Consider the following 13,109-nt stretch of genomic DNA (forward strand, 5'->3'; position numbering starts at 1 on the left):
AGAAAACTTAATTTTTTATAGTTCATTAGAATTTTTATTATTGCTATCTTCTGTCAGGGTCTATTTTGAAAGTATTTATCTAAAATTCAATTTTTTTCCTTTTTTAAGGATTTATGATTTTTGTTTTTGAGTATGTGTGCCTACGTGTGTCTATATGTACCACATGCATACAGTTGTGAGCAGAGGCCAGGAGAGGACATCATATTTCCTGGAACTGGAGTTAAATGTAACTATGAGCTACCAGTGTAGCCCACCCCTTTCAAAAGTTTTTTTTTTTTCTTTTTCTTTTTTTTTTTTTAAGTAAACAGACTCATATGTAGCCTTGAACTCTTGGCTCTTACCTGATAATTCCTTGACTTAATCCCTTTTTTTTCTTTTGTGTTCTTTTCTGCTTTTTTGAAACAATTAAAAGGCAAAGTATAAAGTGCTAGATTATTTCTAAGTTATTCTCAAATTGACTGCTTCCCCAGTATATTAAAGCTGTCTAGAACTGTTTCATATGAATTTTCTTTAGGTTAGTAATGTATAATTTGGCTACATGTACATAAATATTGAATAAAAAATATGCCAGTCTTTGAGAGCTGACTGTGTTCATTGCTTTCTTTTAAAAGCTATTTGCAAGGTTAAAAGGAAAATAGCTTAGAGGCCAGAGAGATGGCTTAGTGGATAAGGCAATTGTCAGTATACCTGATGCCTGAGGAAGGAAAGAACTCGACCTCTATACCTGTGCCTTTGGTGTCACACATGTACTTACATAGCATGCAATAAGTAAATCTAATTAAATAAAGTTGTTTTTTTTTTTTTTAAAGAAAAATAGCTTGAAAAGCTACATTGTCTCCTAATAAACTCTAAGCTCCCAAAAGGTATAATCAGAAATAATTAGTTTCCTTTGGCAACAGGTATAATTGTGCAATCAGCAGCTCTGACGACCGCAGTCTCTTTCGACGCCTGAAACTGAATTATGCAATTTTTGATGAGGGCCATATGCTGAAGAATATGGGCTCTATCCGCTACCAGCACCTAATGACAATTAATGTAAGAGTGTGCTTTGTGGTTTGTAAATAGTTATGATGAAATATACTTTCATAATTTAATACATATACACACAATTTTATATCAGGAGTGAGCAAGCTTTTCCTTTAAGGGCCTTTTTGCTTTGTGGACCCTGTAGCCACTGTCATACTTTCTTCAGTAATTCTTTAAAAATGTTAAAAAAAATATGCTCTTAGTACCCTATTGCACATGACCTCCAATTTGAATAAATATGGTATACTTTTTATCACCCCGTAGAAGTTATTTGAGGATACACAATAGTGCTTTCAAAATGTGATCAGTTTCACGTTCTGTCTGAAGTATAGTAGATAATAAGTGACATCAAATATCTCAACATTTTTCTATCACAGAAAGTAAAGTTGTAAATGATAATTATAATTCTCCCCTTGTCTCTTTTACTAGGCAATGTAGGCAATTAGGGAGGGAGAGGTGCTTAAAAAAGAAAGCATCTAAATTTTGTCTTCACTCTCAGGCACGAAACCGGTTACTACTCACGGGAACACCTGTGCAGAATAATCTGCTAGAACTCATGTCATTGTTGAATTTTGTTATGCCACACATGTTTAGCAGTAGCACCAGCGAAATCCGAAGGATGTTTTCTTCTAAAACGGTAAGCACACATATAAGTTTTCCCCAGATGTGAAGGTGTTTTCTAGACTCTTTGTTCTTTTGTCTGTCAAGGTTGTTTTCATGTCACATGATCGATCAAAAGAGCTTAAGTTTTTGGTACACCTATATGTGAACATATCAGCCGTAGTATGGAGAAAATTAATGATCAGTTCTATGACCAGTAGTCAGGAGTTTTGAGGTTCAGTATTCTAATGAGCTGAGTAATAATTTTGAATGGTGGAGAGCTCAGATATGTATGGTATCTTGAGTTACATGCATGTTTCTTAATCATCCCCTTTTTTGTGTATCCTTTATTGTGCTTTCTCATACAATCATGGTGCCATTATCAAAACAAAACTGGTATGATACTATCAACTAAAGACAAAGACTGAAAACTAGTATCTAATTCCTAATCTAGGAAGGTCCTCCCTCTTGGAAAAGGTGACTGGCTTTTCTAAGCTAGAACTAGAACACTAGTGTAGGATTCCCAGATATCCAGAGGTATCTTTTTACATAATCATTGTTTGGGGGAAGTTGGAGGCTTTAAGGGGTAAAGCTTACAGGTTTTACTCAGAAGCCTGATAGAACCCAGTGACTTCCTGACATCCATTTAGATCTGTGGTTCTACCATGTATAGTCTGATGAGGGAAAAAATAATATGCTCTCAAACTTAGATCGATATCATAAGAATTTCCTGTGGTATTTGACTAAGGAAACTATGATTATAAATTGTTAGGTTTTAATAGACAGTACAAGCATGTCAAGATGCCCATGAAGATGCCTGGTGCTTTGTGTAGGAAACTCCATTTTACTGCTCCACTCCATGACTCTTCTTGTTCTCCACCTTCTTCAGAGTAAAGACAGTTGACTGAACTCAGGGGCTTCCAGTTCTTTGCTTTGAGCCAAGTGACCTATCTAAGCAACTTCATTCTTTGAGTTTCTTGCTTAAAACTTGAGATTCTTAAGATGCCCTTCATCTTTTACTTTTGTATTTGCACACATGTGCACTGTGTATATATGCACTCAGGCCTAAGGTTGACTTGAGGTATCTTCTATTCTCAACCTTACTGTTTTACTATTGTTAACTTATTTGATAATTTCATACATGTTTAAAATGCATTCTGATCATATTCATCCCCCAACCCTTCTTAACTCCTTGTTACCTGCATCTTAAAAATACATCTTTACTATGTAGTTCTCCAAAAACATCACTTCTGACTGGATACTGTTCTCTGTGGTTTGCATCAAATTATATTGACTTTGGGGGAGGACTTTTTTTTTTTAAATACATAGTTGGAACCCCCATCCCCTTTCCATTTCCTTGTTCTCTCCTCTTTAAACAGGTGCAAACACACATTTTTATTCCATGTGATTTATTCAGTCAATGGCTGAATTGGATGTTTGTATGTAAATATCAACTTGTCTGGTTCAGACTTATCACTTCACTAAAATATATGATAACACACCATGAAACCTCAGTATATATATGGGGCTTCAATTAGATTACAGCTCAGAATTCGGAAATGACTTTCCGGGCCCAGACAGTAACTCAGAATAAAGCTCCTGTCAAGGTCATGAGTTTAATCCTTTCCACTATGTAGGAGAAAAGCCCAAGCAGTCAAATGTATATTTTGTTATGTGAAGTGGTAGTATATAGATTATGAATGTTGTAATGTGGGATTATTGTGATGACTTAAAGATGTAATTTCTAAATGGTTGTGTTTTTATTTTGCTTAGAAACCAGCAGATGAACAGAGTATATATGAAAAGGAGAGAATAGCACATGCAAAACAAATCATAAAGCCCTTTATTCTCAGAAGAGTGAAAGAGGAGGTAATTCTTTATCTGGATGTTTTGGGTTGCATTTTTTGGTTGGTTTGTTTGTTTTCTTCATAATAATTCTGTTTTCTTAGAAAAGTCACATGCAGTGATTTTCCTTTCCAAGGTTCTTAAGCTTCTGCCTCCCAAGAAGGATCAGATTGAGCTATGCGCCATGTCAGAGAAGCAGGAGCAACTCTACTCGGGCCTTTTTAACAGATTGAAAAAGTCTATCAACAACCTGGGTAACATCTGACTTCCACAGTATATGCAAAGAATGATCTTTGATTGGTGCATATGATAATTTTAGGGGCTGTTCTTTTTAAGTTAGTTGGGATTTGAAGAAATATTTTTAAGACTTAGTAAATAGCACTTAGTCTTGAGATAGACTTTAGTAAATAGCGCTATCACTTTGGTTAATGTGTACTTTTTGGGTCACAGAAAAAAACACAGAGATGTGCAATGTCATGATGCAATTGAGAAAAATGGCCAATCATCCTTTACTACACCGCCAGTATTACACGGCTGAGAAGCTGAAGGAGATGTCTCAGCTAATGCTGAAGGTAAGGACTTACGTTAGACTCCCACTGAGTTTTGCTAATAAAACTAGGATGGTCTTAGGCCAGAAGTTAGGATGATAAAATATTGGGCATACTCATCTTTGAACCACTGAGGGCCTTGCACACGCTAACAAACCTCTTCACCATCTGTGTGGTAGCCCTTTCCTGAGATACATTTTCTAGGCCAAGATAACTTGATGACAAGAGAATAGATAGGTAACCAGGCCTAGAGTCAGCAAACTGGACATAACTTTTTCTTGTTGTTAGAACCTAATCATACCATTTATCTGTGTTGTTCCCTTAGGGATTCTCAATGTGGGGGCAGTGCTGAGTAAGTGCAGTGTATACACCCCATCTACCAAGCCAAAAATACTTATTATTTGCCAGTTGGACTGTCACCCTTTATGAGAAGAGTTTGCTAATTCCTTAGACTTTTATAACACACATTTTTTAAAGTTTTAAAAAGGAAAGCTAAACCAAACTAAAAGATCCCTTATATTTGTGTCCTGCTTAATGGAACAGTTTTCCCATTCATTTTCTCTATTTTGCTTTTCCTTTGTTGTATTTTTCTGTTTATCAGTTAATCTTTATTTTTGTCCCATTTTTTCTTGACTTCTTTTTTTTTATGTAGATATGTCTGTATATCTGTGTTGAATGCAATGTTGAATGTGTTAATTTTTTTTGTTAAACTTATGGAAAATTTTAAACATGTGAAAATGGAGAGCATTTTTTATAGTGAACCCTCTGTATATGTTACTTTGACTCATTTCTAGTTATCATTCATAACTACACTATTCTTGTTTCCTGTAAACTCCTAGATTCTTTGCCTTGATCATTTTGAACTAAATTCCAAATTGTAGAATAGTTATTTATATGCTATGGGTAAAGGTGTTCCTATACATTAGCAATGGTTATTTTAATAAGCAATGTTTGGGCAGAATGAGAAGAAAAGTTTCTTATCTGTTGACTGCTTAAACATACTATCTCTAGAAGAGTTAAGAATCTTCCTTTCTTTATGATACCCAAAATTAACACTGATTTCTTAACCTTAATCTGTTGTACTAAAATGTCTGATTTGGGCATTTTTTTCAAATGTGGAATGTTTTTATTAAAGTTATCTGATCAAATTATAAATTGTATATTATATTTTGTTATGTTTCATTTTAAAAAGGAACCTACGCATTGTGAGGCAAACCCCGACCTGATCTTTGAAGACATGGAAGTTATGACAGATTTTGAACTACATGTCCTTTGTAAACAGTATCAACACATTAATAGTTACCAGTTAGACATGGATTTAATTTTAGATTCTGGGAAATTCCGAACCTTAGGATGCATCTTGTCTGAGTTGAAACAGAAGGTATTAAAAAGAATGACTGTCTCTTTGTGTCTGCCTTGTTGGTTGAACTTCTGAAACAGAAAGTATTAGAATGACTCTGGCTTTGTTGTCCCAGTAGTTCTACTTCCTAAAGTAAGGTTTATGTTCTATTTTCTTCTAGAACCTAGTGTTTTAAACATTTACTTCACATAGTTTTTCTGTTCTTTTTATAGAACTTAGTAAGAAAATAATAAAAGTTAGATTAGATCACATCTTGTTAATTTTTAAAGTTTTAATTATTTCAAACATGACTGATATCTTCAAAGGATACCGCAATTTGTATGAAATAGCTTAAATTTTCAGTATTTAGGTACAAATAGTGATTACGTAGTTGGTCTCAATGAATGATCTTTTTTAATATGAAAAGGAAGTAATAATCAGCTTCTTTAACTTAAAACCTGAGAATTAAACTGCTACTGAAGTTCAGAAGTTAAGGTAATCTATTCATGTCTAAGAAAAAAATAAATTTATCCTTGGTATTGTTACTTGATTTTTTTACTTTAAAAAAATCTTAAAGCAATTTAATTTTATGAGGAAGTTTATGCAAAGTTGGCAAATATCTCTTTAAAGCACTTCTTATTTTGTAGGCCTCAAAGCTTTGGGTAAATTTAATGGTTTCACTCTCCTGTTTTTAATTCATACATATATTTCCACAGGGTGATAGAGTGGTATTATTCAGCCAGTTTACCATGATGCTGGATATATTAGAGGTTCTCTTAAAGCACCATCAACATAGGTACCTCCGATTAGATGGAAAGACTCAGATTTCTGAAAGGTTGGTATTAGCTGCCAAGTATCATTTGCGTATGCGTTTGCTAGCATTTTAAATAGAAGGAGAATTGTGTAGAGAATTCTTGTTTAAAGTGTTAGGCTCTGCTACTTCAAATATTTAATATTCAAATTATTCAACTATTACTGTTGGAGGTTGTTGTCCTATAATTTTTCCCCCAAAATTATATATAAGTATATTCTGAAAAATTAATGAAAATTGTTTGCTTTTCATAATTTTCTCCTGTATTTTATGTTATTTTTATTTTTGCAAACCCAGAGCCATTTATATGCTAGGCAAGCACTCTAGATCTAAACCACATCCCCAGTCCTGGGTTTTTCCCCTTTAAAAAAATATTCAAGGGAGGCTTTATCCAACAACTGCTTGAAACAGATCAGAGATGCACAGCCAAACTTTAGGCCGAGCTCAGGGAATCCTGCAGAAGAGGGGTGGAGGGTGGATTATAGGACCCTGAGGGGTAAAGGACAGTACAAGAAAAACCTGAGAATCAACTAACCTGAGCCCATAGGGACCCACGGAGATTGAACCCACAACCTGGGAGCCTGTGTGGGAATGACCTAAGTCGTGTGTATATGTGTTACAGTCGAGTAGCTTGGTGGTGTCATGAGTTCCTAACAGTGGGCGGTCAGACTCTGACTCTTTTGTCTACCTTTAGGGCCCCTTTCCTCATATTGGAGTGTCTCAACCAGCCTTAATACAAGGGCAAGTGCCTATGTCACTGATCAATATGCCATGCTTGCCTGATAATTCATGGGGGACTGCCATTTCTCTTTTCTAAAGAGAAATTGAGGAAGAGTGAAGGGGGAGAAAGGAACAGAAGGGAGGAGAAACTCTGATCAGGATATAAAAAATAAAAAAGCCATTCAAGTTTTAAGGTATCTTATTGTTTAATCAAGATTGGTTTAAGGTCAGATTTTTCATATTTTGAAGGTTAATAAAACTTTTAGAAAAAAGTTCTCATTCAGCAGGAGGGTTTTATATTTGAGGCCAACCTAAGCTACTTAGTGAGACATCCCCCAAGCCTACCCACTCCAAAAACAACAACAATAACAACGAAATGCTAAAGACCAGTTCTTACAGGTTTTTAGAAAATGAAAATAGAATCCTTGGTTTCTCTTATATACTGCCAACTCTGTTGTGCAGTAGCTGTCAGATTGCTGAGAAAGTTAGACTGGATAAGTATTATTTAGCTAAATCTGAAGTACTCAAAAATTCAAATAATGGTTCACATGTGAATCGAGTTGGAATGGCTGGGTTGACTTAAGGGGTCCTTCACTGATAGCAGAGGGACTTTCCATGTGAAGTAACTGTTTTCAGTTCTACCTGTTAATCCTTTAGTGAAATTGAACCTAATCTATTTGTCTTGCAGGATCCATCTAATTGATGAGTTTAATACAGATATGGATATCTTTGTGTTTCTCTTGTCAACTAAGGCGGGTGGATTAGGAATAAATCTGACCTCAGCAAATGTTGTTATACTTCATGACATTGATTGCAACCCATACAACGACAAACAAGCGGAAGACAGGTGCCATAGAGTTGGTCAGACTAAGTAAGTGTTGTCACTTGAAACTTAGTTGTCATCAACTACAGCTGATTAAAATATTAAAAGATGGCGCATGTTGGGTATCTGTAGGTTTTTTCCAGCCAAGTCTAGCTGCTATTTTTATCAGCAACCTCGATGCTGTCTATATGTAAATTACTATGTACTCATTCATTTTCTGATAATTAACCTCCCATCTCTATACCAAGTAGTTTTATAGTTTATGAGATGTATATTATCAGTAGTGATAGTTCATGCTTGTAATCCTATCACTTGAGAGGTGAAATCAGATTTCCCCAAGATTCAGGCCAACCCACTGACCCTATAGAACAAGTTCTAGGTTAGCCTGAGCTCCATAGACACTTGAGCTACAAACAAACAGGAAAAGTAGTATAATAAAGCAATCATGCTTGTTTAACAAATGCTCTATCATCAACCCCTATCTGCAGTCCCATTGTAATAAAGTTTTTATCAGTAATTTTCAAAGCATATATTTATTTTTACTTGGATCAAGAGAAAAGGATAGATGTCTAAATGTTTTAATATTTCTAAATACCAATCTCAAATATTTTGAATAAAAGTTAATTATGGATCTGTCTTAGTCACTGTTCTATTATTGCTGTGAAGTGATACCATGACCAAGGCAACTCTTATTTTAAAAAAAAAAAAAAAAGCATTTAGCTGAGTGGTGGCACACACCTCTAGTTCCAGTAGTTGGTACAGAGGCCGGTGGTTGATTCTCTTGAGTTGAATCCAGCCTGATCTACACGATGGATTCTAGGACAGCCAGAACTTGTTTGGAAACCATCGTAGTCAAACCACCAGAGTCACTAACTTACTTTTCTTATTATTCTTGTTGAACTGTTAGTATCTAAGTAACGTCGTGACCTATGGACTTGTCATGTGTTTATTTTTAGAGAAGTATTAGTTATTAAATTAATAAGCCAAGGAACGATTGAAGAGTCCATGCTAAAAATTAACCAACAAAAGTTGAAGCTAGAGCAAGACATGACTACAGTAGACGAAGGTAAGTTGTTTGTTAGCAGAAATACTGTTTTCTTATTGAAATATAGATTACCAACATTCATAACTAGTATGAAATGGTATGTTTGGAGGACAAACTAGAAGAGAACATGCATGTTTACGTCATTTATAACAGTAACAAAGATTTGTTTTGCCAGAATTGAGTTAAAAAAAAAGTTGATTTTTGAAAACATCTGTCTCTTCTGTCTTATATAATGGACACCATAATATTCTCAAAATAAAGTCAAGTTCGCATCTATAGCTTCACTCACAAGTTATGATTTGTTCACTAAATGAATACCACCACCAACTCAAAGGTTGAAAACATATTTTATAATGTAATAACTTTAAGAGCCCTAATACTTACATAATTTTATTTTGACTAGTAAATATTTATCAGAAATAGAGCTGTAAAATTCACTTAAAAATTGTTTTGTTTTCTTTTTTCGGAGCTGAGGACCGAACCCAGGGCCTTGAGCTTGCTAGGCAAGCACTCTACCACTGAGCTAAATCCCCAACTCCTCACTTAAAAATTGTAACGTCAGTTTCAGGTTGAATTACTTGGGTCTTAGAAAGAAACCTCAAATAAATGGTGCATTTCTAGCTGCTGTAATTTTAATGTTCTGATAATTTTAAGTTCTGTAAATTTACGTGTATTATTTATGTGTGTAATTTTTAACAAGTAGTATATTAACATAGTTTAAAACTCAGGAGTTAGAAATGTGCAAATGGTGCTGGAAAGGGGACTTAGTTGTTAAGAAGCTTCTTCAAGCTCACCAGTTCCTTTCCAAGCACTCTGGGCAGCTCCCAGCCTTCCTCCATATGTCTTCCCTTTGTTCTGGGAAAGGTGTTTACCTATTGGTTTTTGTTTTTCCCCTAAGGGCTTTATTTTTTTTTGCCCAATAAAACTAAGGATACAGTATTGTCATTTATTTAGTTTCAATTGTAGTGATTTTATCTTTAGCTGTGTCCAGTTTCATTTTTAAAAAGAAGCAACACCGGGCCTGTAGAATGTGTTTCTCTTTCCTCCTCCTCATACTGAGTTCTTTTGCCCGTGAATGATGGTTGTATTTGCAGATTAGTGTGTGTCTCGGCAGTCTATGAAACCTGGAAAATCAGCATGGCTAAGGACCACAGTCTGCTTCTCAGAGTCTGTTTCTCTAGGGCTGGCCTTGGTGTCAGGATCTTCAGCTGTGCCCCTGGCACTTGGCAGTTGGGAATGCAGACTTCCAAATTTTCTATTAGACTCAGAAACTCTGGCAGTGATACTTAGGAGTCTGATTTAACAGGCTTTCTCGTTAACTTTGCTGTATATTAACTGTAACCATTCCTTTATGATAACAGTTGTGGGATTCTTAAAGTAACTGGTTTATTACACTTTTGAACTTTTATTACAAAAATTTTTATATAAAAATCTTGAAACCGGGGGGCTGGGGATTTAGCTCAGTGGTAGAGCGCTTACCTAGGAAGCGCAAGGCCCTGGGTTCGGTCCCCAGCTCCGAAAAAAAGAACCAAAAAAAAAAAAAAAAAAGAATAGTAAAAAAAAAAAAAAAAATCTTGAAACCATGGTGTGATGGAAACTCACTGAACTGGCAGCATGAAGGGCGCAGTGTGTGTTTACCTCTGTCTTCCAGCAACAGTATGAAGATAGTGAACAGTAGGACAGTTCACATTCAGGATTTTAGATACATATTTTCTAAGTTGTTGCAATCAGCAACATTTTAGATATAATCACATTTCCTACTCAAATTTTTCCTAGTTGTCCTTTTACTATATTTTAATGAGGTTTATTTATTTTATTTCATGTGTATAGGTCTTTTGCCTTTGTGTATGTTGTATACTAGATTTGTGCCATTCATGCAGAAGTCCAAATAGGCATTAAATTCCCTGAAACTGGAATTGCAGATGGTTATAGGCCGTCATGTGGGTGCTTGGAATTGAACCTAGGTCCTTTGGAAGAACAAATAGGGCTCTCAGCTGCTAAGCCAGTTTTAATCCAGTACCCTTTTAATACTTTTCCCCTTCTCTTGAAGCAAAGATCACACTTTAGATTTTATTTTGTTTTGTCTATAGTATCTTTATACTAAAAGACTCTCTTTATAGTCTTTTCTACCTTCACATTTCTGTAGTGCGATGCCAGTTAAAGAGAAGTGGTAACTTGATGCCATGGGCTGCCTTTAGTCTGTTGAACACATTTGAAGGGAAGGGTATCTATAAACTCCTTAAGAGTTTGCCCAGTGTTCAGCATCTTGTACATAAGTTTCTTTTACCAGAGAGCAGAGCAAATTAAACTGGTCCTGTAGTTTTGATTATTGTGTCTTGGATTTTGTGAGAGACTTGATTCATTGTGATGCATTTCAGCCATTTGTAGTTGATTGCTGCACATATCAGAAATAGTTGTCACTTTACAGCTATGCTATTGCCAGTAAGTGGGAAAATAATAGCTGTAGTGAGAGAGCACTGGAACAAACTAGGAATTAGTTATAGGAAGAATTCACCAAAGAAGAGGTCGAGAGGAAACTATATCTTAGAAGCCCCGATGTTTGTTTGTGCATGACCTTCGCATCATTGTCTGCCCTGCAGCTGATGAGGGAAGTATGCCGGCAGATATAGCCACGCTACTGAAAACGTCAATGGGCCTGTGAAAGGACAACTCGGAATTCCTGATCGATGAGCAAATATCAACTTGGTGCATTCAAGGACATTCACATCACAGTGACTGTGGGGTTTATGAGCATTTGTAACGTTTTATAATTTCATGTTGCATTTCACATAGTATGGACAACTTTTTGCCACTAACTGGATTCTCCATACTCACATCCTGAAGATGTTGAATAATCATTTTTCAAAGCAATTTTCTGAATGGGGATTAGTTGGTGATTGTTTGTAACAAATATGCTAATGCTTTAGAAATGTCAGTATTTTTGTAATTATTTCTACCTCCAAATATATATACATATATATATATTGTCTTTCACTGGATAATGTGTGTAGATTTACATGTGCCTTATTTGACAATGTTTATGTCTTGTTTTGCCTGTCTGGTTTGAAGGTTTGATTATGTTAAAGAATGCAGCTGTATAGGTCGTTAGTCTTCATTTTATATTGCTATTTGAAGCAGATGTTCACCAATGTCAGTAAGAACTCAGCCTGAATCAAAGGTGGCATTCCATCTACTAACATCCCCAGGTCCTCTCCTCCTCCCGCTAGAACACATTTGTTTGGCTAGGCACTAAGTTGTTTCCCAGTGAGTAGGAACTGGCCTTTCTCCTGCTCTGGGGCTCAGTTACTTATTTAATTTTCTTACTGCACCTCTGGCTCATTAACTCTGCCTACTCTTGTGTGTGTTACCATCAGCTTCCTCTCCCGCCTTTGCTTCTCTTGACCATTGCCCAGTCACTTCTGCTCCAGTTTTCTCTCACACATTTCCTACTGCTGTATCACCAAGATCAGCAGATGCTGGTGACATTTTTCTAGTCCAGCAGAACAGATTAACTTAAACTACTTCACTTCAAAGGAAACTGGATGTGACTTCATACTAAGGTAGCATTAGGTACTGCATGGAAATAGGCCATTAAATTCTTAACAAAATATAATTTACCAGTTCCCAGAATTTCCAATACAGGACCACCAGAAGAGAAGCCATTGTTCACTTCCAGTTCAGTGTGGGTGACAAAGTGAAATTTAGAAGTAAAATTGCCTATTTGATATGTCTTTATTAACTTTTCATTTAAATTTTGCCTGTCAGTCTATATTGCTGTTTTTATTATACACCAGATTCTTTGTATAACTTGTGAGTTTTAAGTGTTTTGTTTTATTATGTAAATATCATTATAAATAAACTTATTTATAAACGAGAGATTGGTTAATTATTGGAGCTCATACTTTTCAAGACGTCCTGGTTGCTAAGGTGCTAGGTAAACTCTTAGGTGGTTGACATGATCCTACAGTGCTTTTCAGGGATCTGAGACTCTGACTCCTGACTCAGTAGATATAATATTGAAGATATATGAATATATCAGCTATATCTCCCCACTACAAGGCTACCCGAATCTGCAGGTGTTAATGCTACCTCTTTGTGATCACAGGACCCAGGTTGCTTAGTCAAGTTGTTGGAAATTGTACCTTTTAAACTCACAGTGAATTTCTCTTAACTTTTTTGTATGAAATGTATCTCCCGCAGTAGGCTCATTGGTTGTGGTGATGTTACATATAAATTTCTTCTAATGAAATGTAGTTGGATTCTCCCTGTAATATTCCATTATTATGTCTTGGGTTTAATAAAAATATTTGTGATCATTAAGTTGTATTTTACACCCTTTGTAATGGTTTTTA

General features: G+C 35.6%; 1 protein-coding gene across 2 annotated transcripts in view; it reads left to right on the forward strand.

The window, feature by feature from the left end:
* The window catches only part of Smarcad1 (SWI/SNF-related, matrix-associated actin-dependent regulator of chromatin, subfamily a, containing DEAD/H box 1), a 64,337-nt gene extending 51,260 nt beyond the window's left edge, over window positions 1-13,077 (forward strand). Inside the window, exons 15-24 of one of the 2 annotated variants that reach the window (XM_032906389.1) lie at window positions 900-1,035; window positions 1,526-1,663; window positions 3,400-3,495; window positions 3,608-3,725; window positions 3,922-4,043; window positions 5,212-5,400; window positions 6,075-6,193; window positions 7,578-7,760; window positions 8,669-8,778; window positions 11,358-13,077. In XM_032906389.1, coding sequence (XP_032762280.1) covers window positions 900-1,035; window positions 1,526-1,663; window positions 3,400-3,495; window positions 3,608-3,725; window positions 3,922-4,043; window positions 5,212-5,400; window positions 6,075-6,193; window positions 7,578-7,760; window positions 8,669-8,778; window positions 11,358-11,419 — 1,273 coding nt within the window. In that variant the 3' untranslated portion in view covers window positions 11,420-13,077. The remainder of the gene's footprint in view (window positions 1-899; window positions 1,036-1,525; window positions 1,664-3,399; window positions 3,496-3,607; window positions 3,726-3,921; window positions 4,044-5,211; window positions 5,401-6,074; window positions 6,194-7,577; window positions 7,761-8,668; window positions 8,779-11,357) is intronic. The other variant, XM_032906390.1, reaches the window with a different exon arrangement.
* The last annotated feature ends 32 nt before the right edge of the window (window positions 13,078-13,109 follow it).

The sequence above is a fragment of the Rattus rattus genome, chromosome 6 (genome assembly GCF_011064425.1).
Source record: "Rattus rattus isolate New Zealand chromosome 6, Rrattus_CSIRO_v1, whole genome shotgun sequence".
Lineage (NCBI taxonomy): Eukaryota > Metazoa > Chordata > Mammalia > Rodentia > Muridae > Rattus > Rattus rattus.